The 27520-nt window shown below is 47.5% G+C and overlaps 1 protein-coding gene across 1 annotated transcript in view; it reads right to left on the bottom strand.

Annotated features, from left to right (window-relative positions):
- dhx30 (DEAH (Asp-Glu-Ala-His) box helicase 30) overlaps positions 1 to 27520 on the bottom strand; it is a 74809-nt gene that overhangs the window by 10399 nt on the left and 36890 nt on the right. The window contains exons 11-16 of the mRNA XM_070887698.1: positions 13907 to 14113; positions 11609 to 11690; positions 10249 to 10442; positions 5982 to 6141; positions 2809 to 2966; positions 376 to 479 (exon numbers count right to left, since the gene is read on the bottom strand). Of these exons, the coding sequence (XP_070743799.1) occupies positions 376 to 479; positions 2809 to 2966; positions 5982 to 6141; positions 10249 to 10442; positions 11609 to 11690; positions 13907 to 14113 (905 nt within the window). The remainder of the gene's footprint in view (positions 1 to 375; positions 480 to 2808; positions 2967 to 5981; positions 6142 to 10248; positions 10443 to 11608; positions 11691 to 13906; positions 14114 to 27520) is intronic.

Below are 27520 nucleotides of genomic sequence, written 5' to 3'. Positions count from 1 at the left end.
TGAACTTGCGTTCTCTGGATTACCAGTTCAATAACATTACTACTCCTCTACTGTACCCATTTGTTTTGAGCCGACAGGAACTGAGCAAAGCTAGAGAGTTTGTTATTTTTCAGGCCATGTAATTCCATTCACTCACCCCCTTCTCGCACCTGTCCAAGTGGTGATGGGGGGACAGTGCCGGTCACCAGTGCCAGTCCCACCGCTCAGCACAATTGAAATTGAGCACTTTGCTAATGGGGGAAATGTAACTAGCTTTTCAATAACTTAAGTTAGATGATGCAACACCTATGCTGTTGAAAAACTATGCATCCAACTCAGTGAGCAGTGCTATGAAAGATCATCACACCGCATCCACCCACCCACATCATAACTTGCCTGTTGACAGTAGATCTGTGCAGCAATACCTGGCCAGTCTTAGTACAGTAGACCAGGCTGTTGGGTTTGAACTTTCCCTCTTTGGTGACTTTCCCATGTCTCAGCTGCAAAATAAACAGGGGGAAAAGAATCAGCCTTTTTAAAGAGGGTAGCCAGCCTGGGGTCCAAATCAAAGGAACAGGAGTTGGCCATTCAGCCCCTTAAGCCTGTTCTGCCATTCAATTAGATTATGACTGATCTCCATTTGAACCGTCTTTTATCCATATCCCTGGATTCCCTTATCTAACAAAATTCTATTGTTCTCACTCTTGAAAATTTCAATTGACTCAGCATCCACAGCCTTTTGGGGAATTTCAGATTTCCTCTATGGTGAAAAATGATATAGCTCTAATTTTAAAATTATGTTCCCTTGTTCTGGATTCTCTTAGCAGAGGAAAGAGTTTCTCTGTATCTACCCTATCGAATACCTTTATCATTTTAAAGAACTAATTTAGATCAGCCCTCAACCTTCTAAATGCAAGGGAACACAAGCCATCCATCCGAACAATTTAACACTTTAAGACCCAATATAATTCTGATAAATCTACGCTGTGTTTCTCCTAATCCCTACCGCATCAGTCTCTCTACTCCCCAAACCAGGCATCACAGCCAAGCCTGAACCTATCCACAAATCCAGGGTAATTGAAGAGCGATCAGAGGCATAAACCCTGGCTAATTTCCTTCTTCCATAACCTAGGGCCACTCTCAGCACCAACCAAACATTCCCAGTCTGTACCTCAGACATTAGAGGAGGTTCTATTGGCCAGTGAACTTAAATACGCCAACACTCAAAGTAATTAAAAGCTGTTGTAAGATTGCTTCTAAAATCATCATCATAGGCAGTCCCTCGAAATCAAAAAGTGAGTTCTCAGGTGACTGAATAGTCCAATACGGGAATTACAGTCTCTGTCACAGGTGGGACAGACAGTCGTTGAAGGAAAGGGTGGGTGGGGAGTCTGGTTTGCCGCACACTCCTTCCGCTGTTTGCGCTTGGTTTTTCTGCATGCTCTCGGCGATGAGACTCGAGGTGCTCAGCGCTCTCTCAGATGCTTTTCCTCCACTTAGGCAGATTTGGGCCAGGGATTCCCAGGTGCAGGCAGGGATGTTGCATTTAATTAAGGAGGGTGTCCTTGAAACATTTCCTCTGCCCACCTGGGGCTCACTTGCCATGTAGGAGTTCCCTGTAGAGCGCTTGCTTTGGAATTCTCGTGTTGGTCATGCGGACGATGTGGCCCGCCCAACGGAGCTGGTCGAGTGTGATCAGTACTTCGATGTTGGCCCGATCGAGAACACTGACGGTGCGTCTATCCTCCCAGTGGATTCGAAGGATTTTGCCGAGGCAGCGCTGGTGGTATTTCTCCAGCAATTTGAGGTGTCGGCTGTATATGGTCCACGACTCTCAGCCATATAGGAGGGTGGATATCACTACTGCCCTGTAGACCATAAGCTTGGTGCCAAGATGAGAGGTCCTGGTCTTCAAACACTCTCTTCCTCAGGTGACCAAAGGCTGCGCTGGCACACTGGAGGCAGTGTTGGACCTTGTCGTTGATGTCTGCCCTTGCTGATAGTAGGCTCCCAAGGTATGGAAAATGGTCACGTCCAAGGCTTGGATGAGACACAACTTCATCCAGCTCAATATCAGAAGGACCAAAACTACTCCATTTTCAGCCCCAGCTTTTAACGGTGCTCCGTTGTCACCCTCCTCCCCAGCAACACACTCAACCAGACGCCTCACAATCTTTAACCCCAAGTCGAGTTTCAAACTCCACATTGTCTCGTCTCTATCACAAGACTGATCACTACCCCCTCCTCAACACTGCCCGCTTCGTTGCTGAAACATTTACACTTGCTTCCATCACTTCTAGACTCCACTACTCAATTACTCTCCTTGCTGCCCAATCCTCCACACACGCAGCTTGGTCAAATATTGTGCTTGTGCCGCACATATCCTGCTCGTTCCCACCCTCATTGACCTACATGACCTCCCATACCCAATTCATTACATTTAAAACTCTCGTCCTTATGCACAAGTTCCTCCATGGCCTCACCCCACCCTGTCTTTACTCTCCTCTAGCCCTATACCCTCTCCATTCTACAAATCCCTGTCCACTCTTCAACCCACCACTGGAGGCACAGCCTTCAAGCTACTCAAGTAGTATCCAGAATTCCCTCCTGAAACCTCTTCACCTTTCTCTCATCCTCTAAACGTTCCTCAAAACTCATCTCTTTGGGTTCCAGTCAGTCCTCCTACTCTCTCCCTTCCTGGCTCAGCATCCATTCCCTTATGCAACTTTATGCTTTTTCTTTACGTTAAAAATGCTGCACAAATGCAAGTACTAATATACCCTCGTCAGGGTAAGACAAACCCGAGTGTATGGAGCTTATCCCTCTCACCTGGATGAGGTTGGGGTACAGGCCAGCCATTAGCACCCCTTTTATCAGCTCCTCCTCCCCACTGTACTGGTTGCACAAGGAATAGGAGCGTGTGCAGTCCGAAGGATTTGATACCAGGAAGGCATTGTAAACATTTTCAGAAAATTGCAGACTCAATCCTGAAAATAATCAAATACCATTACTATATTTACATTGCAGAATTGAAATCAGAATTAAACTTGTTATGATGACTAAAACTGAGATAAAGAGACACAACAAAAATAAAAGATAGATTGTTACAAATATCCTAAACATTGGAAGGGGAGGCAGCCAATGTTCCCCCTAATTTTTTGGGGGTGCATGGTCCCTTTAACATGTATGTGCAAAATTTCTCATTGGTAAAACTGGTCTCAGGCTGTGCAGGACCATCAGACAGCTGCATGGCCACGCAGCTTAGAGGCAGCTATTGGGTGCTGTGGTAACTTATCTTTTTAACCTCATACTCCTGTCTCTACACTACACCCTTTAATACCTCCCTTTTATTCCACATTCACACAAATCTCCTTTTAGCCGGTTCAGCTCAAATTTTATTGTGTCCATTGCTCTGGATTACCAAACACCTCTGCCATCAACTTTACTCATTCTGTCATCAGAGCTCAGTCCCTTCAGCCCTGGTAAAAAATGATTGGACTTTCTCCAAGACCAGTACCTTCACCCAAAGATGGGCTGCACAGAACTGAACACAGTGCTCCAAATGAGGTCCGAGCAGCACTGTGGACTGGTCAGCAGTTTACAACCTTTGGAAGAACATAAGAAATAGGAACAGGAGCAGGCCATAAGGCCCCTCGAGTCTGCTCCACCATTTAATACGATCATGGCTGAACCAATCATGGACTCAGGTCCACTTCCCTGCCCGCTTCCCATAACCCCTTAATCCCTTATCAGTTAAGAAACTGTCTATTTCTGTCTTAAATTTATTCAATGTCCCAGCTTCCACAGCTCTCTGAGGCAGCGAATTCCACAGATTTACAACCCTCAGAGAAGAAATTCCCCCTCATCTTAGTTTTAAATGGACGGCCCCTTATTCTAAGATTATGACCCCTGGTTCTAGTCTCCCCCATCAATGGAAACATCTTCTCTGCATTGACCTTGTCAAGCCCCCTCATAATCTTATACGTTTTGATAAGATCACCTCTCATTCTTCTGAATTCCAATGAGTAGCAGCCCAACCTCCACAACCTTTCCTTATAAGTCAACCCCTCAACTCCGGAATCAACCTAGTGAACCTTCTCTGAACTGCAAAGCAAGTATATCCTTTTCGTAAATATGGAAACCAAAACTGAACGCAGTATTCCAGGTGTGACCTCATCAATACCCTGTATAACTGCAGCAAGACATCCCTGCTTTTATACTCCACCCCCTTTGCAATAAAGGCCAAGATTCCATTGGCCTTCCTGATCACCTGCTGTACCTGCATACTATCCTTTTGTGTTTCATGCACAAGCCCTAGATCCCGCTGTACTGCAGCACTTTGCAATTTTTCTCCATTTAAATAATAACTTGCTCTTTGATTTTTTTCTGCCAAAGTACATGACCTCGCACTTTCCAACATTATACTCCATCTGCCAAATTTTTGCCCACTCACTTAGCCTGTCTATGTCCTTTTACAGATTTTGTTTGTCCTCCTCACATATTGCTTTTCCTCCCATCTTTGTATCGTCAGCAAACTTGGCTACATTACACTCAGTCCTTTCCTCGGTCCTTTCTTCCAAGTCGTTAATATAGATTGCAAATAGTTGGGGTTCCAGCACTGATCCCTGCGGCACCCCATTAGTTACTGATTGCCAACCTGAGAATGAACCATTTATTCCAATTTTCTGTTAATTAGCCAATCCTCTATCCATGCTAATATATTACCCCCAACCCCGTGAACTTTTATCTTGCGCACTAACCTTTTATGTGGCACCTTGTCAAATGCCTTCTGGAAGTCCAAATACACATCTACTAGTTCCCCTTTATCTACCCTGTTCGTTACATCCTCAAAGAATTCCAGCAAATTTGTCAAACATGACTTCCCCTTCATAAATCCATGCTGACTCTGCCTGACCGAATTATGCTTTTCCAAATGTCCTGCTACTGCTTCTTTAATAATGGACTCCAACATTTTCCCAACCACATATGTCAGGCTAACTGGTCTATAGTTTCCTGCTTTTTGTCTGCCTCCTTTTTTAAATAGGGGCGTTACATTTGCAGTTTTCCAATCTGTTGGGACCTCCCCAGAATCCAGCGAATTTTGGTAAATTACAACCAATGCATCCACTATTCCTGCCGCTACTTCTCTTAAGCCCTAGGATGCAAGCCATCAGGTCCAGGGGATTTATCTGCCTTTAGTCCCATTATCTTACTGAGTACTACCTCCTTAGTGATTGTGATTGTGTTAAATTCCTCCCCCCTTATAGCCCCTTGACTATCCGCTGTTTGGATATTGCTTGTGTCCTCTACGTAAAGACTGATACAAAATATTTGTTCAGAGTTTCTGCCATCTCCATGTTCCCCATTACTAATTCCCCGGTCTCGTCTCTAAGGGACCAACATTTACTTTAGCCACTCTTTTCCTTTTTATATACCTATAGAAACTCTTGCTAACTGTTTTTATATTTCGTGCTAGTTTACTTTCATAGTTTATCTTCTCTTTGTTAATGATTTTTTAGTTATTCTTTGCTGGCTTTTAAAAGCTTCCCAATCTTCTGTCCTCCCACTAGTTTTGGCTACTTTGTATGCCCTTGTTTTTAATTGGATACCGTCCTTTATTTCTTTAGTTAGCCACGGATGGCTATCTTTTCTTTTACACCCTTTTCTCCTCACTGGAATATATTTTTCTTGAGAGTTGTGAAATATCTCCTTAAATGTACGCCACTGTTCATCAACCGTCCTACACTTTAATCTATTTTCCCAATCACTTTAGCCAACTTTAGAAACTGATTACGCAAGGAAAGGGTGCAACATTTCTTGTAATAATAAACTATGTCTAGAATCACAACTGGGACTTGCTTAATCAGTTTCAATTTCTAAAGTCTTCCAAAAGAGCATACAAGGTAGCAATGGAAAGCCCATAAAGGGCCTGCTGAAGCACACAGTCCAACGAGCTCAGTTCCTCCAACGCTAGCCTCGTTACTGCAGATCATCTAACCTACCGTGAATGAAGCGGAGGCTCGGAGCATACAGCATGTTCTCATCCAGGTACTCCCTCTTAGATTCTGAATCTCGCTCCTGTAGCACTTTCTTCCAGCCATCAACAGCTTTAATAAATGCCATGTGATCACTTCGGCTCTCCCCACCCAGACGTGTTTTAGCCTAAAGAACGAGACAGAATCTGGGTTTGTACTGCAACTTGAAGAGACTAGAGAAGCTGGGATTATTCTCCTCCGAGCAGAGAAGGTTAAGGAGAGATTCAAGAGCTGTTTAAAGTTATGAAGGGTTTTGATAAGAGTAGCTAGGGGGAACTGTTTACACTGGCAAGAGGGTCGGTAACCAGAGGACACAGATTTTAAGATAATTGGCAAAAGAACATGAGTGGAGATGAGGAGAGTTTTTTACGCAGTGAGTTGTTGTGATCTGGAATGCACTGCCTGAAAGGATGGTGGAAGCAGATTCAATAATAACTTTCTGAAGGAAATTGGATTTATACCTGAAAAGGAAAAATTTGCAGTAATAACAACTATTATTTATATAGCACCTTTAATGTAGTAAAACGTCTCATGATGCTTCGCAACAATTTTACAACACGTTAGATATTGACCATTGAGGGAAAGAGAGAAAAAGCGTGAGAAGGAAGTGTAAAAAGGGGTAAACGGCTCGGGTCCGAAGTGGCAGCCAAATGCGCCGCAGATAGACACAGGCGAAAAAAACTTAAAAAAAAATTCAAATTATATTGTAAATAATATAACGAGTATACAATAGTAAAATCAGTATAATAAAGATTAATTATAATTAAACAAAATTAAATATATACCATAATTAGAAATTGTTAAAATTAGAAAATCAGCAATTGAATCAAATTAAATGAGTTATTTGCTGTCTTTAAGATTCATTCCCTGTCCAGTGATTCAATTAATCTGCAAGAACCAATTACTGGGGAAAGAGCAGGGGAATAAGACCAATTGGATAGTTCTACATTGAGCCGGCACAGGAATAATGGGCCCAATGGCCTCCTTCTGTGCTGGATACCTTATCGTGTCTCTCAAACATACCATAGTGCTTGGCATGAGAACAGCAGAATGGTTATGCTATTCGACTAATATTCCAGAGAACAGGAGTACAAATCCCACCAAGGGCAGTTTGAGAATTTGAATTCAGTTTAAATAAAAATGTGGAAATAATAACCTAACTGGTTCACTAATGTTCTTTAGGAAGGAAACCTTCTTGCCTTATCTTCCCTGGCCTAAATGTGACTCCACTCCCACAGTGATGTGGTTGACTCTAAACTGGCCTCTGGCTTCCTAGGCCACATCACTCAATTGTATAAAACCGCTTCGAGTGGTTCAAGAGACCCATCACCATTTTCGACCACAAGGGGTATCAGTCAATCCTGATCACATCTTCATCTGATACGCACATTTCCCAGCATGGTGTGACCCACTAATTATCAGAAATTGTTTTTTATTCACCCCTCCCTTTCCCACAACATTGAAGCTAACTTTTTCCGCTGTACCAGTGTCCCCATTGAGACCAGCTAACTCGGCACAGAGCATGAAGAGAGCCTGGGATCCTCTTGTGTGGTTCAATACCACAATGGCATTTACCAACCAAAGGCTTGTGGGGCGGGTGATGGAGGAAGGGGGCTGGTCTAGTTGACAGACAGAGATGGTTGTTCAAGGTTAAACTTCATTTACTGGTAACCAACTGCCAGATAATAAATTAATTCGAAGATAGGTATCACTTTAAACCCCAAGCCCTGTTGACCTGCCCTGCTCAGAAAGAGCCTTGTATATAATCCACTACTTTAATAGGAGATGCACAGTTTGAATTTGGGGACGATTCCCTCTGCACATCTCACCAGAACACACAGCTGACCTGATCCCTCAGGCAGCGTATTCCACAAGCAGGAGGGCAACAAGACCTCCGCGCTAATCCCATTCCTCTTTCTGCACCCATGCCCACCCACACTTCCAACAATTTTGCCGAGGAGTTTAGGAACACAAGAGTTTGAGGAAGAATGGAGAGCATCACATCAAACACCTCTGGAAGGCTCAGGTGGGGACATCACACATCAGTGCATTGCGGGGGGGGGGTGGGGAGAGAGCACCGGGGGGGGGGGGGAAAGAGGGGTAGAGAGAGAGCACGGGGGTGGGGAGAGAGCGCACGGGGGTTGGGGGGGAGAAGAGAGCACAGGGGGTGGGGGAGGGAAAGAGAGCACGGGGGTGGGGGTGGGGGAGGGAAAGAGAGCACGGGGGTGGGGGTGGGGGTGGGGGAGGGAAAGAGAGCACGGGGGTGGGGGAGGGAAAGAGAGCACGGGGGTGGGGGAGGGAAAGAGAGCACGGGGGTGGGGGAGGGAAAGAGAGCACGGGGGTGGGGGAGGGAAAGAGAGCACGGGGGTGGGGGAGGGAAAGAGAGCACGGGGGTGGGGGAGGGAAAGAGAGCACGGGGGTGGGGGAGGGAAAGAGAGCACGGGGGTGGGGGAGGGAAAGAGAGCACGGGGGTGGGGGAGGGAAAGAGAGCACGGGGGTGGGGGAGGGAATGAGAGCACGGGGGTGGGGGAGGGAAAGAGAGCACGGGGGTGGGGGAGGGAAAGAGAGCACGAGGGTGGGGGAGGGAAAGAGAGCACGGGGGTGGGGGAGGGAAAGAGAGCACGGGGGTGGGGGAGGGAAAGAGAGCACGGGGGTGGGGGAGGGAAAGAGAGCACGGGGGTGGGGGAGGGAAAGAGAGCACGGGGGTGGGGGAGGGAAAGAGAGCACGGGGGTGGGGGAGGGAAAGAGAGCACGGGGGTGGGGGAGGGAAAGAGAGCATGGTGGATGTGTTGAACCAATCCATAGAAATAGACATGTATACACATATGCGCACACACATACACATACATACATATATAAATAAAACACAGATACACATCCCAAATGGAGCAAATCAAATACTAAAAAAACCACAGTCTACGCAGTAGAACAAAGTAGTAGGGAGATTTGAATAGTCCCAGTTATGATGGTACAAAAGCCCAGGTACAATATAACACCTCACAACGGTTTATTTTTTGTTCTAAACATTAATATTGCACAAATAGTCAGCATTTGCTTGTGAAATAATAGCCTCCCCCGCAGTCCAAAAATAACCCAATTCATTTTTTATTCAGTGAAACCTCAGCGAGTCTCATCCTGATTTGGCAACATAAAGCAGCCGAATTAAACGGCTGCCTTGATGAGAAGGGGGATGAGTGACAGGAGACCAGAGGATGATGTGAAATCATGCTGCTGCCGCCAGCAGATATTTGAGTCTCAGTTAACCCCTTAAGTGCCAAAACCATTAGCTTTCTACAAAAAACGCTCCAAGCACTTCACAGGAGCATAATCATACAAAAATTGACACTAAGCCAAAGAAGACATTAGGAGAGGTCTTGGTCAAAGGTTTTAAGCACCGTCAGCCTCCTTAAAGGCTCAGTTGGTATCACCTCTGATTCAGAAGTTGTTGGTTTAAGTCCCACTCCAGAGAGTTGAGCACAAAAATCTAAGCTGATACTCCAGTGCAGTACTGAGAGTACTGCATTGTCGGAGGTGCCGCCTTTCAGATAAGACGTCTGCTCTCTCAGGTGGACGCAAAAGATCCTATGGCACTATTTTGAAGAAGAGCAGCGGAGTTATCCCTGGTGTCCGGGCCTATACTTATTCCTCACTCAACATCACTAAAACAGATTATCTGGTCATTATCACATTGCTGTTTGTGGGAGCTTGCTGTGCATCAATTGGATGCCGCATTTCCTACATTACAACAGTGGCTGCACTTCAAAAGTACTTCATAATTGGCTGTAAAGCGCTTTGGGAGGCCCTGAGATTGTGAACGGCGCTATATAAATCCAAGTCTTTCTTTTCTTAAAAAAAGAGGAAAGGTGGAGTTTGCGCTTCGGAATCAGAGCACTTCCACCCCAAAAAAGAATCCTTTGGTGAATCTAACACTTTTATTTTAAAAAAATAAATCAGAATTAAGGAAATGGAGAGGCACAAATCCAATCCTGTGGAATAATGATCCTCATGTTGGGGGGGGGGGGGGGGGGGGGGGTGTAAGAGAGAGTTCCTGACCTCATCCAGGGTTGTGTAGAGAGACGGAGAGCAATACCAGTGGGAAAAGCTCTCCTTCATCAGCTCCCAAACCACTTCTCAATTCAGGAAATATGCTGCAACTCGCATCCTGTGAACAAAAAGTAATTAAAAAAAAATACAGCCAGACATGTTTGTACAATCACCTGATCTCTTTCCTTACCTTCATAACCTCAGCCCTGTTCAGCAAGCTGTTCACAAACGGATCTCGAGTCAGACATGCGACAACCATCAGAACAGGGTACAGACAGCGGAAAATGCAGGCCATGATGATCGCCTTTGCCAGCCGCGGGTCTGTGGAGATGTGGGCCAGACGCTGCCCAAGGAAAGTGAGAGATTCGTCTTCATCAAGCACTCCTGCGGTGGGGTGAAATGGGAGAGATATTGGAGAATTCTCCTCATGCACCAAGTTGTCTTGGTTCTACAACTAAATCCAGATGATACAGAAGTGTGTGGGGTCTGATTATAATCAACTATAACCCCATACATTTGCAGCAACAGAATTAAAATCCCCACCTAGAATTTTCTCTGTTCTCCTGTCCGGAACACACCGACGTGGAACTGGAATTTGTTTTCATTCATGTCGGTCATGTAAGTGGCCGTTCCTTATGTGACCCTACATCATACAAGAAATTTCCAGCCAATCATATACTCACCTAACATTCAATCCCGCTTGAAGGGCTGATTTTTCCCCTTCACTGATGCCAATTGTAGCATCCCAGTTCTGGCAGAGATCAGTTAACAGTACAGACCAGGGATCGAAGCTCAAATCTTTGGTTCAGTACAGCTCAGGAACGGAAATGCATTTACCAATTAACTCAATAAAATGTTCCATTAACCTGTAGGTGAAATTTGAGCTGCAATCGAGGACTATATTCCAAGCACATTGTGGTATAACTCTCGCCCTTCGCTGTTACAAAACCGGAGGAAAAAGACCATAAAGGATCAAGGATCAGCTCCATTAATTGAAATGGTGGGACCCACAACTTCGGAGCTGATCGTGAGCTACATGAGCTCTGGGCCATCTTGCTTCCTCGGCAGTGGCACAACCTGACAGGGCTCATCAGGTTCTCAATTTCAGTCAACTCATTGTGAGGAGATAGAAGTGGAGGGTTTTATTTTAAAGACTCTTGAAATGTTGCCTCTAGCAGCGGTTTCGTTTTACGGGAGTTAAATGGGAATTCCAGTGGTGCTGAGGCCAATGTCTGTACCCTCAACTCCTGTTACTTCAGCAGAGACCAGCAGTATCTCAGTGGGCAATCAGTTGGGAAATCACAGCCAAGTCCAGTCCTGGACACACATGCACACTTACCCAGCAGTGTGGGGGTCTGTTGTGGAAACCCTGGTCAATTTTACCAGTTTAGCATCGAATGGGAATCAAACCTGGGAACTTTCTGGTAAATGCACTGAGCTATTGAGGGTCATTGCAGAGGCCTCTTTATGGGAGTTTTTTCCAAGACACCTTTAAAAATCTAGCACAGCACCCTTCTCCAATGGCAAATTTCCAATTCCCTCGCACTCACCTATCTCCTGTAGTATTCGCACAGCCTCATTCACAGCCATAGGGTCCGGACTATTCAAAGCTTTAGAAAGAAACTCTGAAGCCTGAAAAATAAAATGAGGTGGGGGGGTGAACAACATAAAAACTTCACTTATATTTAGCCTAAGTGAGTAACCTCAGCTATGCAGGCCGGAGGATCACTGGACGGTGTTGAAATAGCTGATCTAAGTCAGAGTGGGAGGGTTAGGGCTGCTACACTTGAGTTTAGCACTCTTGGGTTACAGACTGGAAAATCAGCCAGGATTCCCACTCAAGATCACCATCAGGAATACATGCAAAACATGAAATACTATTCTGTCCTTGGCCTTGGTTAGGGCTCCTGTGGAATACTATGGCCAGTTTTCGTCCCCTCATGATGGGTGGGGGTCCTGGAAAATGTACAGTGGAGGGCCACTGGGCTACTATCTAGTTTACATACCTTCAGTTACCATAAAATGCTGAGATCTAGGAATTTTAATTAAAAAAAGCACTAAAACTTTGAGGAGATTTTATTGACGTTTTAAAGTAATAAAAGAATTTGATTCGGTCCACTTGGATAGGCTATTCATGCTCAATAGGTTAGGGAGTACCAGGGAATTACTTAAACATAGGGCTAGGATAGAGGTTAGGGTGCACTCCTTCTCACAGTTGTCAACCTCTGGAATGAGCTGGCGGCACTAACAGTGATTGTGGATTCGCTGCAAGTATTCGGCGGGGGGGCGGGGGGGCGATGGGAAGAAGGGGAAAAGTTCCTGAGTGTGGCCAACATAACCTCATATAGAAGATAAGTGAGATTTGGGACATCCAGTCACTGTGGTCTCCTGGAACTTGAACACCTTTGAAGGACAGATGGGATTTTTTCCCCCTAAATTGGCCAAAGATTTTTTCCTCTGGTTTTCGGCCTCTCCGAGGAGATTGTATGGCTGGTAGTGTGGTTGGGGCTAAATGGGTGGCGGGGGGGTCATGATGTGCAGACATAGGAACAGGAGTAGGCCATTCAGCCCCTCAAGCCTATCAACCATTTAATTAGATCATGGCTGGACTGTGCCCCATGAGAGAGAGAGAGAGAGAGAGAGCGCCTGGTTTTGGAGTGGGGGGGGGGGGGGGGGGGGGGGGGAAGAGAGAGAGAGAGAGAGAGAGAGAGAGCCTGTGGGCGACCGGGGGGGGGGGGGGGGGAGGGGGAAGAGAGAAGAGAGAGAGCCTGGTTTTGGAGTGGGGGGGGGGGGGGGGGGGAAGAGAGAGAGAGAGAGAGAGAGAGGAGAGAGCCTGGTTTTGGAGTGGGGGGGGAGAGAGAGGGAGAGAGAGAGAGAGAGAGAGAGAAAAGAGAGAGAGCCTGGTTTTGGAGTGGGGGAGAGAGAGAGAGAGAGCGCCTGGATTTGGAGTGGGGGGGGAAAGAGAGAGAGAGAGGAGAGAGAGAGCCTGGTTTTGGAGTGGGGGGAAGAGAGAGAGAGAGAGAGAGAGAGCGCCTGGATTTGGAGTGGGGGGGTTGGAGGGAGAGAGAGAGAGAGAGAGAGAGAGAGAGAAAAGAGAGAGAGCCTGGTTTTGGAATGGGGGGAGAGAGAGAGAGAGGAGAGAGCCTGGTTTTGGAGTGGGGGGGGAGAGAGAGAGAGAGAGAGAGAGAGAGAGAGAGAGAGAGAGAGAGAGAGAGAGAGAGAGAGCCTGGATTTGGAGTGGGGGGGGTGGAGGGAGAGAGAGTGAGAGAATAGAGCCTGGTTGGGGGCGGCGGGGTGAGAGAATAGAGCCTGGTTTTGGGGTGGGGGGGGGGGGGGGGAGAAAGAACAAAGAGAAAGATTTGGAGAATTATCTTTTTTCCCCTCCCACACAGGTTATTAAGAAATAGGATCAGGAGTAGGCCATTCGGCCCCTTGAGCCTGCTCCGCCATTCAATAAGATCATGTCTGATCTTCTACCTCAACTCCACTCCCTATATCCCTTGATACCCTTAATATCCAAGACATGGAATGCCCAACCAGAAACAGTGGTGGCAGCAGAATCCATAATAGTTTTTAAAAAGGGAAATGGATAAATATTTGAAAAAGAAAACTTCAATAAGGTATGGGGAAAGGACAGGGAGATTGTACTTAGGGGAGAACTCAAAGAGAGTCAGCGTAAACAAGGTGGGCTGAATGAGAAAAGTGCAGAGAATGGAGCAAAGCAGAGAGCTCTTTCAGAGAGTTGACATGCGAGATGGACTGAACGGGTTTGTTGCTGTAAAATTGCATGATTCGAAAGAGGAAAGAGGAAGGGAATCCACAGAAATAAAAAAGAAATCAACACACACCGTAATGTCGGGAATGTGGACCTTGGACTGGACCACAATGTTCTCCAGAGGGGTGCGCAGGATCTCTGGGATCTGAAATTCGTCCATTTTCTCCAGCCTCTCCCTGCTGAACAAGTGGTAGGCGTTACCCGGCTGGCAGCGGCCCGCCCTCCCACGCCGCTGCTTCACGTTCGACTTGGAAATCCAAACCGTGTTGAGACACGAAACCTGCAATACAGAGAGAATTAAGCCCCATCATCTTGCGCACTAACCTGTTTTAAAAAAAATTAGTTCCTGGAATGTGGGTGTCGCTGGCAAGGCCAGTGTTTATTGTCCATCCCTAATTGCCCTTGAGAAGGTGGCGGTGAGCCGCCTTCTTGAACCACTGCAGTTCTTGTGGTAAAGGTATTCTCAGTGCTGTTAGAGAGGCAAGTCCATGAATTTGTCCCAACAGCGATATATTTCTAAGTCTGGATGGTGTGTAACTTGGAGGGGAACTTGCAAGGTCTGCGGCCCTTGTCCTTTTAGGTGGTAGAGGTCATGGGTTTGGGAAGTCCTGCCGAAGAAGCCTTGGCTGCAGTGCATCTTATAGATGGTACACACTGCATCCACGGTGCACCAGTGGTGGAGGGAGTGAATGTTTACGGTGGTGGATAGAAACATAGAAAATAGGTGCAGGAGTAGGCCATTCGGTCTTTCGAGCCTGCACCGCCATTCAATGAGTTCATGGCTGAACATGCAACTTCAGTACCCCATTCCTGCTTTCTCGCCATACCCCTTGATCCCCCTAGTAGTGACTACATCTAACTCCTTTTTGAATATGGAGTACCAATCAAGCAAGCTGCTTTGTCCTGGATGGCGTAGAGCTTCTTGAGTGCTTTTGGAGCTGCATTCATCCAGGCAAGTAGAAAGTATTCCATCACACTCGTGACTTGTGCCTTGTAGATGGTGGAAAGGCTTTGGGGAGTCAGGAGGTGAGACACTTGCCGCAGAATACCCAGCCTCTGACCTGGTCTTGTAGCCATAGTATGTGTGTGGCTGGTCAAGTTAAGTTTCTGATCAATGGTGACCCCCAGGATGTTGATGGTGGGGGATTCGGCGATGGTAATGCCATTGAATATCAAGGGGAGGTGATTGGACTCTCACTTGTTGGAGATAGTCATTGCCTGGCACTTGTGTGGCACGAATGTTACTTGCCACTTATCAGCCCAAGCCTGAATGTCATCCAGGTCTTGTTGCATGAGGGCATGGACTGCTTCATCGTCTGAGGAGTTGCGAATGGAACTAAAGTGCAGTGTCCTAGGCCCACAACTAATGTGCAATCATTAGTGAAAATCCCCACTTCTGACCTTATGATGGAGGGATGGTCATTGATGAAGCAGCTGAAGATGGTTGGACCTAGGACACTGCCCCGAGGAACTCCTGCAGCGATGTCCTGGGGCTGGGATGATTAACCTCCAACAATCACAACCATCTTCCTTTGTGCTAGGTATGATTCCAGTCATTGGAGAATTTCCCCGATTTCCATTGACTTCAATTTTACTAGGACTCCTTGATGCCACACTCGGTCAAATGCTGCGTTGACATCAAGGGCAGTCAGTCTCACCTCACCTCCGGAATTCAGCTCTTTTGTCCATGTTTGGATCAAGGCTGCAATGAGGTCTGGAGCCAAGTGGTCCTGGCGGAACCCAAACTGAACATCGGTGAGCAGATTATTGGTAAGTGCCGTTTGATAGCTCTGTCGACGACATCTTCCATCACTTTGCTGATGATTGAGAGTAGACTGATGGGGAGGTAATTGGCCGGATTGAATTTGTCCTGCTTTTTGCGGACAGGACATACCTGGGCAGTTTTCAACATTGTCGGGTAGATGCCAGTGTTGTAGCTGTACTGAAACAGCTTGGCTAGAGGCGCGGCTAGTTCTGGAGCACAAGTCTTCAGAACGACAACCGGGATATTGTCGGGGCCCATAGTCTTTGCTGTATGCAGTGTGCTCAGCTGTTTTTTGATATCACAAGGAGTGGATCGAATTGGCTGAAGACTGGCACCTGTGATGGTGGGGACCTCAGAAGGAGGCTGATATAGATCATCCACTCGGCACTTTTAGCTGTAGATGGTTGCAAATGCTTCAGCCTTGTCTTTTGCACTTGCGTGCTGAGCTCCGCCGTCATTGAGGATTGGGATATTCATGGAGCCTCCTCCTCCTCCTGTTAGTTGATTAATTGTCTATCATCATTCACGACTGGATATGGCAGGACTGCAGAGCTATAAACTGTTCTGTTGATTATGGGATCGCTTAGCTCTGTTTATAGCATGCTACTTCCGCTGCTTAGCTTGCATGTAGTCCTGTGTTGCAGCTTCAACAGGTTGGTACCTTATTTTTAGGTACGCCTGGTGCTGCTCCTGCACTCCTCATTGAACCAGGGTTGGACCCCTGGCTTGATGGTAATGGTAGAGTGAGGGATATGCCAGCCATGAGCTTACAGATTTTGGTGGAACACAATTTTGCTTCTGCTGATGCTCACAGCGCCTCATGGATGCCCAACTTTGAGCTGCTAGATCTGTTCTGAATCTATCCCATTTAGCACGGTGGTAGTGCCACACAACACGATGGAGTTCTCTCACCACCTGCTGCAGGTCCAGTCTGGCAGCTCTGTCCTTCAGGACTCGGCCAGCTTGGTCATTAGTGGTGCTACCGAGCCACACTTGGTGATGGACAATGAAGTCCCTCACCCAGAGGGCTACCTACTTCGCTTCTAAACTCTTAATTTAAATATTTAATCCAGAGCGCAAAGTAAGAGCTGCTGATGGAGATGATACATCGGCCTCTGGCACCTAGTGTTTCCATCAGATACAGCTTCATATCCACGGTTCCCCCACACATATTGCAACACTTATTTTTGTATGTTTTCAGTAAAATGTGAGATACTGGCAGGGTCACATTGTCCATCCCTACTTGCCCAGATGATTGTTTTTACAACCGAGTAGCTGGCTAGGTCACTTCTGGTGGCATTCAAAGTCAAGCCCATTGGTATGGAACATTTTTCCTAGTGCCAGGCCACAAATGACCAGATTTATTGAATAACTTGCCATGATGGGATTTGAACATGCCCCTATGGGGTTGCTAGCCCAGTTTCATAACCACGACATGGCCATTACCCTAGATACACCTAAAGCACATTTGTGTGTTTGTGTTGTTGGTAGCCTCAGATTAGGCATCAGTGTTGGAGAGGCCATGGAGGAGCCAGTTTCCATAAGAACAGGAGTAGGCCATTTAACCCCTCGAATCTGTTCCATCATTTTATGAGGTCGTAGATAATCTGTATCCTTACTCCATATCCCTTAATATCCTTGGCTAATTATTCATTGAGCTAGCATCTACTTGCTTTTTTGTGGAAGAGAATTCATCACTTCTACCATCTTTTGCACGATGAAGTGTTTCCTAACTTCTCTTCTGAATGACCTAACCCGGTTTTTATGATTATGTCCCTTTGTCCCAAACTTTCCCACCAGCAGAGAAAGTTTCTCACTACCCTAACAATTCATTTCAAAATCTTAAAAACCACAATCAAATCACTCCTTAGCCTTCTACATTCTAGGGAATACAAGCCAATTTATGCAATCCCATAATTTAATCCTTGGAGCTTTGGTAACATTCTGGTGAAGCTGCACTGCACTCCTTCCAAAGACAATATATCCTTTCTACGGTGCAGTGCCCTGAACCATGCACAGTACTCCAGCTGTGGTCTAACTAGGGACTTGTATAGTTGTAGCAAACATTCCATTAGCCTTTCTGATTATTTTTTGTACCTAACTATTACATTTTAGTGACCTGTGTATATGGACCCCTAAATGTCCTTGGACCTCCACTATGCCTAGCTTTTCACCATTTAAAAAAATACATGGATCTATCCACTTTTGGTCCAAAATGAATGACCTCACATTTGCCTGCATTGAAATCCATCTGCCACAGATTTGCCTATTCACTTAATCTATCAATGTCCCTTTGTAATTTTGACTCTTTGTAATCCCATTTTCTTGCTATGCTACCAATCTGTGCATTATCGGCAAACTTGGATAGAAAGCTCTCTATTATGTTATCTGCGTTAATAAATATAGTAAATAGTTGAGGCCCTAGCACAGATCTAGTCACTTCCTTCCAAATAGAATACATACCCATTATCCCTACTCTGACTTCTACTGCTTAACCAATCTCCTAACCAATTCCACAAGCTTAAATTTTAGCTACCAGTCCCTTATGTGGATCCTTATCTAATGCTTTCTGGAATTGCTCCAGTTGCAATCTAAGGCAAACAGGGAGATGTGGGAGGTGGGACCGTACAGCATCACTCTGAAGGGAGAGAAGGAAGTAGTGATATCCTACCTAAAAAAAGAACCACTCACCTCCTAGCAGCTACCCAAAGAAGGCACTGCCAGGCTGCTGGCCGATCTTCATGAAGATGCACAAGTCAACAGGACATCCAGTGCAGTACTGAGGGAGTGCTGCAGTGTTTGGATGAAGCTCCATCTGCTCTCTCAGGAGAACATAAAAGATTCCTTAGCACTATTCAAAGAGGAGCAGGGGAGTTCTCCCCGATGTCCTGGCCAATATTTATCTCTCAACTATTACTAAAACAGATTATCTGGTCATTAGCTCATTACTGTTTGTGAAACCTTGCTGTGCACAAACTGGCTGCCGCGTTTCCCTACATTACAAGAGTGACTACACTTCAAAAATATTTCATTGGCTGTAAAGCGCTTTGGGACGCTTTGTGAAAGACGCTATATAAATGCAAATTCTTTCTTTTCCTATTCTCTTATATTTCTTTGCATTACAGGCAACCTAAAAATTAGGTTTGTACAAGCCCTTAGTTTTCTTTTAATAAGACAGCTTTGTTTTGCACTGAGATCACTTGGACTTAATCCAATTTCTGAACTGCCGACTACATACATCCTTCTGGACTCCCTCTAAACCATCCTCTTGGACAGCGGTTAAGAAGAGCTTCTTTAAACAGAAGTGTACTGTACTGTTTCTGCGATAAGACCCAAGTCCTTCCCAATGCACTGAATTGCTGTTCATTCTGCTATGGGTTTGGTGTGGTCTTCAAGCGCCCTCTGTTGTGTGACTGAGGAATTGTCAGAGAGATACTTGTAAAGGTATTTTTACTTTACTGCTAGATCATATGAACATAAGAACATAAGAATTAGGAACAGGAGTAGGCCATCTAGCCCCTCGAGCCTGCTCCGCCATTCAATAAGATCATGGCTGATCATGGGAGTACTGCGATACTGACACCCTGGGACTCTTTGTGGACCCAAGATAGTCTCGCCTGGGAATACAAAGGCCCAATTTCTAAGCACCTTGTGGAACATAGGAACAGGAGACGACCATTCAGGCCCTTGAGCCCGTTCCTTCATTAAATTAGATCATGGCTGATCTGTACCTCAACTCCATTTTCCTTAACACACTTTTCCAACAAAAAAAATCGTTGAAATGTCTCGAAAATGTAAATTGTCCCAACGTTCATAGCCTTTTGGGGAGAGTTCCAGATTTTCATTATCCCTTGTGTCAAAAAATGTATCCCTGCTTTCATTCCTGAATGGTCTATGGTGGTTTTGTACCACCTTGTTCTGGATTCACCCCACCAGACAAAATGGTTTCACCTATCGAATCCCTTAATAATTTCAAACACCTCGCTTAGATCACCCCATAATCTTCAAATTAAATTTCAGAGCATTTTCATTGAGCAGCTTTGACATTGACACTGACTCTGCATATGTCTGTGGGTGAGAATCAACCAGGGAGCAGCCTCTCTCTTAGATCTGGTACTGTGTAATGAGACAGGATTAATAAATGATCTCGAGATAAAGGATCCTCTAGGAATGAGTGACCATAACATGGTTGAATTTCAAATTCAGTTGGAGGATGAGAAAGTTGGTTCCCAAACCGGTGTCCTAAGCTTAAATAAAGGAGACTACAAAGATGAGAGCCAGAATTGGCTAAAGTGGACTGGGAAAATAGATTAAAGCAGTGGACAGTTGATGAACAATGGTAGACATTTAAGGAGATATTTCATAACTCACAACAAAAATATATCCCAATGAGAAGGAAAGACTGTAAGAGAAGAGATAACCATCCGTGACTAACTAAGGAAATAAGAATGGTATCAAATTGAAAACAAGGGCATACAATGTGGTCAAGACTAGTGGGAGGCCAGAGGATTGGGAAACGTTTAAAAGCCAATAAAGAACGACTAAAAAAAATGATAAAGAGAGGGGATAGATTATGAAAGTAAACTAGCATGAAATATAAAAGCAGATAGAAAGAGGTTCTACAGGTACATAAAAAGGAAAAGAGTGGCTAAAGTAAATGTTGGTCCCCCAGAGGATGAGACTGGAGAATTAATAATGGAGAACAGGGAAATGGCAGAGACATTGAACAAATATTTTGTATCGGTCTTCACGGTAGAAGACACTAAAAACATCTCAATAGTGGATAATCAAGGGGCTATAGGGTGAGAGGAACTTAATACAATCACTATCACTAATGAAGTAGTACTCATTAAATTAATGGGACTAAAGGCAGACAAGTCCCCTGGGCCTGATGGCTTACATCCTCGGGTCATAAAAGAAGTGGATGCATAGATAGTGGATGCATTGGATGTAATCTACCAAAATCCCCTGGATTCTGGTTGGATAAGGGGGAACCAGTGGAAGGCATTCAATAAGGTGCCACATAAAAGGTTACTGCACAAGATAAAAGGTCACGGGATTGGGGGTAATATATGGATAGAGCATTGGCTAATTAACAGAAAACAGTCAGGAAAAATAGGGTCATTTTCCGGTTAGCAATGACTAGTGGGGTGCCGAAGGGATCGGTGCTGGGGCCTCAACTATTTACAATTTATATTAATGATTTGGATGAAGGGAGTGTAATGTAGCCAAGTTTGCTGATAGTATAAAGATGGGTGGGAAAGCAAATTGTGAGGAGGACACAAAAAATCTGCAAAGGGATACAGACAGGCTAAGTGAGTGGACAAAAATTTGTCAGATGGGGTATAATGTGGAAAAATGTGAGATTATCCACTTTGGCAGAAAAAATAGAAAAGCAAATTATAATTTAAATGGAGAAAAATTGCAAAGTGCTGCTGTAGAGGATCCTGGGGTCCTTGTGCATGAAACACAAAAAGTTAGTATGCAGGTACAGCAAGTAATCAGGAAGGCAAATGGAATGTTGGCCTTTATTGCAAGGGGGATAGAGTATAAAAGCAGAGAAGTCCTGCTACAACTGTACAGGATATTGGTAAGGCCACACCTAGAGTACTGCGTGCAGTTTTGGCCACCGTATTTAAGGAAGGATATACTTGCATTGGAGGCTGTTCAGAGAAGGTTCACTAGATTGATAAGGGGGTTGACTTATGAAGATAGCTTGAGTAGGTTGGGCCTATACACATTGGAGTTCAGAAGAATGAGAGGTGATCTTATCGAAACATATAAGATAATGAGGTGGTTCGAAAAGGTGGGTGTAGAGAGGACATTTCCACTCATAGGAGAAACTAAATCTACGGGAGGAGCAGGCCAGCATCGCGAGAGAGGAGCGGGCGCGGGACTACAAAGGGAGGCGGCAGCTTGGAGCAGCAGTAGTCGGGAGGAGGCCAGCTGCAGCAGGGGCAGAAAGTAAGGAAAAAAGTGAAAAGAAATCGAAGTGTAACGTCACAGCCAAGCAGGTAAGTGATTGGCTGATGGATTGGTGAGTATTTTAGCTTTCTCTTTTTCTTTTTCTTTTCTTATCAGTAGGCAACCTTTGGCATTGTTGCCAAATTAAGTTAATTTAAGGGTTAATTCATGGCAGGAGAGCCCAGACTCATGTCATGCTCCTCCTGTGCTATGTGGGAAATCAGGGACACTACTATGTGTGCAGGAAGTGTGTCCAGCTGCAACTCCTGACAGACCACATTGCAGCACTGGAGCTGCGCATGGATTCACTCTGGAGCAACCACGATGCTGAGGATGTTGTGAATAGCACGTTTAGTGAGTTGGTCACACCGCACGTAAAGGTTTTAAAGGCAGATAGGGAATGGGTGATCACCAGGCAGAGCAGGAGTAGGAAGGTAGTGCAGGGGTCCCCTGTGGTCATCTCCCTCCAAAACAGATATACCGTTTTGGGTACTGTTGGGGGAGATGGTTCATCAGGGGAAGGCAGCAGCAGCCGCCAAGTTCATGGCACCATGGGTGGCTCTGCTGCACAGGAGGGCAGGAAAAAGAGTGGGAGAGCCATAGTGATAGGGGATTCTATTGTAAGGGAAATAGATAGACATTTCTGCGGCCGCAAACGAGACTCCAGGATGGGATGTTGCCTCCCTGGTGCACGGGTCAAGGATGTCTCGGAGCGGCTGCAGCGCATTCTGGAGGGGGAGGGTGAACAGCCAGCTGTCGTGGTGCATATAGGTACTAACGATATCGGTAAAAAAAAAATGGGATGAGATCCTACAAGCTGAATTTAGGGAGCTAGGAGTTAAATTAAAAAGTAGGACCTCAAAAGGTAAGTAATCTCTGGATTGCTACAGGAATAGCAGGATAGTTCAGCTGAATACATGGCTTGAGGAGTGGTGCAAGGGGGAGGGATTCAAATTCCTGGGACATTGGAACTGGTTCTGGGGGTGGTTAGACCAGTACAAACCGGACAGTCTGCACCTGGGCAGGACCGGAACCGATGTCCTAGGCGGAGTGTTTGCTAGTGCTGTTGGGGAGAGGTTAAACTAATATGCCGGGGAATGGGAATCTACACAGAGAGGGAGAGAGAAGTAAAAAGGGGGCAGAAGCAAAAGGTAGAAAGGAGAAAAACAAGAGTGGAGGGCAGAGAAATCAAGGGCAAAAATCAACAAGGGCCACATTACAACATAACTTTAAAAAGACAAAGAGTGTTAAAAAAACAAGCCTGAAGGCATTAGAGTCTCAATGCGAGGAGCATTCGTAATAAGGTGGATGAATTAACTACGCAGATAGCCTTTAACGGATATGATGTAATTGGGATTACGGAGACATGGCTCCAGGGTAACCAAGGCTGGGAACTCAACATCCAGGTGTATTCAGGAAGGATAGACAGAAAGGAAAAGGAGGTGGGGTAACGTTGCTGGTTAAAGAGGAGATTTACGCAATAGTAAGGAAGGACATTAGCTTGGATGATGTGGAATCTTTATGGGTCGGGCTGCGGAATACCAAAGGGCAGAAAACGCTAGTGGGAGTTGTGTACAGACCACCAAACAGTAGTAGTGAGGTTGGGGACAGCATCAAACAAGAAATTAGGGATGCGTGCAATAAAGGTACTGCAGTTATCATGGGCCACTTTAATCTACATATAGATTGGGCTAACCAAACTGGTAGCAGTACGGTGGAGGAGGATTTCCTGGAGTGTATTAGGGATGGTTTTCTAGACCAATATGTCGAGGAACCAACTAGAGGGCTGGCCAGCATAGACTGGGTGATGTGTAATGAAAAAGGACTAATTAGCAATCTTGTTGTGCGAGGCCCCTTGGGGAAGAGTGACCATAACATGGTAGAATTCTTTATTGAGATGGAGCGTGACACAGTTAATTCAGAGACTAGAAGCCCAAGTTTCGGGTGGAGTTGCTCCTAGTTTTATGGAGCAACTAGTTTAGTTTGGAGTATGTTAGAAATTGCAATTCTCGTATATTAGTTTGCTCCAGTTCTAATGAGTTAGTTTAGGTTGGCTTTAGGCAAGGTATTTTTTTTTCAAAAGGGAGTGTGTCCAGCCACTCAGGCCTGTTTTGCAAGTTTCGACCGTGAAAGCTTACTACAAACTAACTTAGGATGGAGTAAGTGTCCACTTTTGTAAGTTCTGAAAAACCTTACCGAGAGTTAAGTTTAGTGCAGGCACAGCCAGAGACGGCGAGTGGGAAGCATTAAACACAAAGGACATATCAACATCACATCAGCGGGGGGTAAGGGAAGTTAGAGAATTTTCCATAAACACCTTCACAATAACATTAAAGAAGCAAAGTACATTTAAAACGCTAAGCACTAAACAAAGCAGTACATTTAAAGCACCAAGCACGAAACGAAGCACGAAAAGTAATAAGCAACTAATTAATAAAAAATAGAAGTCCGACCTTTATGTGAAGGGAAGGTGTCTCTGTCAGTGGTCTCTCTCTCTCTGTATCTGACAGTGAGGGATGGGGGTGTGTGTGTGTGTGGTGTGTGTGTGTGTGTATGTGTATGTGTGGGAATGGGAGGGGGGGGGGGTTGTCTGTGTGTGTGTATGTGTGGGAATGGGAGGGGGGGGGTGGGAGGGGGTGTGTGTGTGTGTGTGGTGTGTGTGTGTGTGTGTATGTGTATGTGTGGGAATGGGAGGGGGGGGGTTGTCTGTGTGTGTGTATGTGTATGTGTGGGAATGGGAGGGGGGGGGTGGGAGGGGGTGTGTGTGTGTGTGTGTGTGTGTGTGGGAGGGGGTGTGTGTGTGTGTGTGGGAGGGGGTGTGTGTGTGTGGGTGGGAGGGGGAATGTGTGTGCGTGTGGGGGGGGGGGGGGGGGAGGGAAGAGGGTGTGTAGGGGGGGGAAAAGAGGGTGTGTAGGGTGGTGGGAGGGGTGTGTGTGTGTGAGGGGGGCTGTGTTGGGGCAGGCGTGGAGGGGTGGGGGGGGCGTGGTGGAGGGGGCGGGGGGGGGGGTGGAGGGCGAGGGGGGGGTGGAGGGGGCGGGGGGGCGGGAGGGGGGCGCGGGGGGGCGCGGAGGGGGCGGGGGGGCGTGTGTGGGGGGGGGCGTGTGTGGGGGGGGGCGTGTGTGGGGGGGGCGTGTGTGGGGGGGGGCGTGTGTGGGGGGGGGGCGTGTGTGGGGGGGGGCGTGTGTGGGGGGGGGCGTGTGTGGGGGGGGCGTGTGTGGGGGGGGCGTGTGTGGGGGGGGGCGTGTGTGGGGGGGGGCGTGTGTGGGGGGGGGCGTGTGTGGGGGGGGGCGTGTGTGGGGGGGGGCGTGTGTGGGGGGGGGCGTGTGTGGGGGGGGGCGTGTGTGGGGGGGGGCGTGTGTGGGGGGGGGCGTGTGTGGGGGGGGGCGTGTGTGGGGGGGGGCGTGTGTGGGGGGGGGCGTGTGTGAGGGGGGGCGTGTGTGGGGGGGGGCGTGTGTGGGGGGGGGCGTGTGTGGGGGGGGGCGTGTGTGGGGGGGGGCGTGTGTGGGGGGGGGCGTGTGTGGGGGGGGCGTGTGTGGGGGGGGCGTGTGTGGGGGGGGGCGTGTGTGGGGGGGGGCGTGTGTGGGGGGGGGCGTGTGTGGGGGGGGGCGTGTGTGGGGGGGGGCGTGTGTGGGGGGGGCGGGTGGGGGGGGCGTGTGTGGGGGGGGCGTGTGTGGGGGGGGCGTGTGTGGGGGGGGGGCGTGTGTGGGGGGGGGCGTGTGTGGGGGGGGGCGTGTGTGGGGGGGGGCGTGTGTGGGGGGGGGCGTGTGTGGGGGGGGGCGTGTGTGGGGGGGGCGTGTGTGGGGGGGGCGTGTGTGGGGGGGGCGTGTGTGGGGGGGGCGTGTGTGGGGGGGGCGTGTGTGGGGGGGGCGTGTGTGGGGGGGGCGTGTGTGGGGGGGGCGTGTGTGGGGGGGGCGTGTGTGTGGGGTGGGGGAGAGGCTGGAAGGAGGCACCCCTGCTCTCTCCTCCGGCCCTTCGATCATTGAGTGCTCCCCAACCCACGCTCCTCCACCCCTGATGCCACGCTCCCCCCCCTCCACCTCCCGGTACCCACGCTTCTCCCTCCCCCGCTCCCGGTAACCCACCAGATGCCGTTTTCACCAGATGCCGAAACTTGGGCCCTAAGGTCCTGAACTTAAGGAAAGGTAACTTCGATGGTATGAGACGTGAATTGACTAGAATAGACTGGTGAATGATACTTAAAGGGTTGACGGTGGATAGACAATGGCAAACATTTAAAGATCACATGGATGAACTTCAACAATTGTACATCACTGTCTGGAGTAAAAATAAAACAGGAAAGGTGGCTCAACCGTGGCTAACAAGGGAAATTAGGGAAGTGTTAAATCCAAGGGAGAGGCATATAAATTGGCCACAAAAAGCAGCAAACCTGAGGACTGCAAGAAATTTAGAATTCAGCAAAGGAGGACAAAGGGTTTAATTCGGAGGGGAAAATAGAGTATGAAAGTAAACTTGCTGGGAACAGAGGCCCCAAGTTTCAACATGATTTGCTCCTGATTTTTAGGAGCAACTGGTGTAGAACGGAGTATCTTAGAAATCGGAATTCTCGTCAGTTAGTTTGCTCCAGTTCTAGTCAGTTAGAACAGTTTCACTTTGGAACAGAATTTTTTTTCCAAAAGGGGGCGTGTCCGGCCACTTACGTCTGTTTTCAAAGTTTCGTCAGTGAAAACTTACTCCAAACTAACTTAGAATGGAGTAAGTGAAGATTTTTGTACGCTGGAAAAAACCTTGTCTACACTTTAGAAAATCAGGCGTAGGTTACAAATCAGGCGTAGGGAATGGTGGGGGGGGGGGGGGTTTTAAAGGGAAGTTTACAAACATTAAACACATTAGTTTTACAAATAAAGAGCCATCATCAATAATAAATGATAAATACATCAATAAATAAACCAATAAATCAATCAAAAAAAATTAGTAAGAAATAATTTTTAAAAAATCAATAAATAAAACATTTTCTACTTACCGACTGCAGCACTGGGAGCCCTCCAACAGCGTGCTGGGATGTCCCCCCCCGCCCCTCCTCCAAATGTGTCTCTGTCAGTGTCTCTATCTCTCTGTCTGTCTGTGTGTGTGTTTCTGACAGCGAGGGGAGGGGGAGGAGGGGGGTAGAGGGAGGGATGGGGGAGACGGGGAGGAGGAGAGGAGGGGAAAGGAGATGGGGGGGGAAAGGAGATGGGGGGGGGAAAGGAGATGGGGGGAAAGGAGATGGGGGGGGGGGAAAGGAGATGGGGGGGGGAAAGGAGATGGGGGGGGGGGGAAAGGAGATGGGGGGGGGAAAGGAGATGGGGGGGGGGAAAGGAGATGGGGGGGGGAAAGGAGATGGGGGGGGGAAAGGAGATGGGGGGGGAAAGGAGATGGGGGGGGGAAAGGAGATGGGGGGGGGAAAGGAGATGGGGGGGGGAAAGGAGATGGGGGGGGGAAAGGAGATGGGGGGGGGAAAGGAGATGGGGGGGGAAAGGAGATGGGGGGGAAAGGAGATGGGGGGGGAAAGGAGATGGGGGGGGAAAGGAGATGGGGGGGGAAAGGAGATGGGGGGGGAAAGGAGATGGGGGGGGAAAGGAGATGGGGGGGGAAATGAGATGGGGGGGGAAATGAGATGGGGGGGAAATGAGATGGGGGGGGGAAATGAGATGGGGGGGGAATGAGATGGGGGGGGAAATGAGATGGGGGGGGAAATGAGATGGGGGGGAAATGAGATGGGGGGGGGAAATGAGATGGGGGGGGGAAATGAGATGGGGGGGGGAAATGAGATGGGGGGGGAAATGAGATGGGGGGGGAATGAGATGGGGGGGAAATGAGATGGGGGGGGAAATGAGATGGGGGGGGATGGATGGGGGGGGAAATGAGATGGGGGGGGGAATGAGATGGGGGGGGAATTGAGATGGGGGGGGAATGAGATGGGGGGGGAAATGAGATGGGGGGGGAAATGAGATGGGGGGG

Source organism: Pristiophorus japonicus, chromosome 1 (assembly GCF_044704955.1).
Source record: "Pristiophorus japonicus isolate sPriJap1 chromosome 1, sPriJap1.hap1, whole genome shotgun sequence".
In the NCBI taxonomy this organism is placed as follows: Eukaryota; Metazoa; Chordata; class Chondrichthyes; family Pristiophoridae; genus Pristiophorus; species Pristiophorus japonicus.
This window is presented reverse-complemented; position numbering and strand designations above follow the sequence as displayed.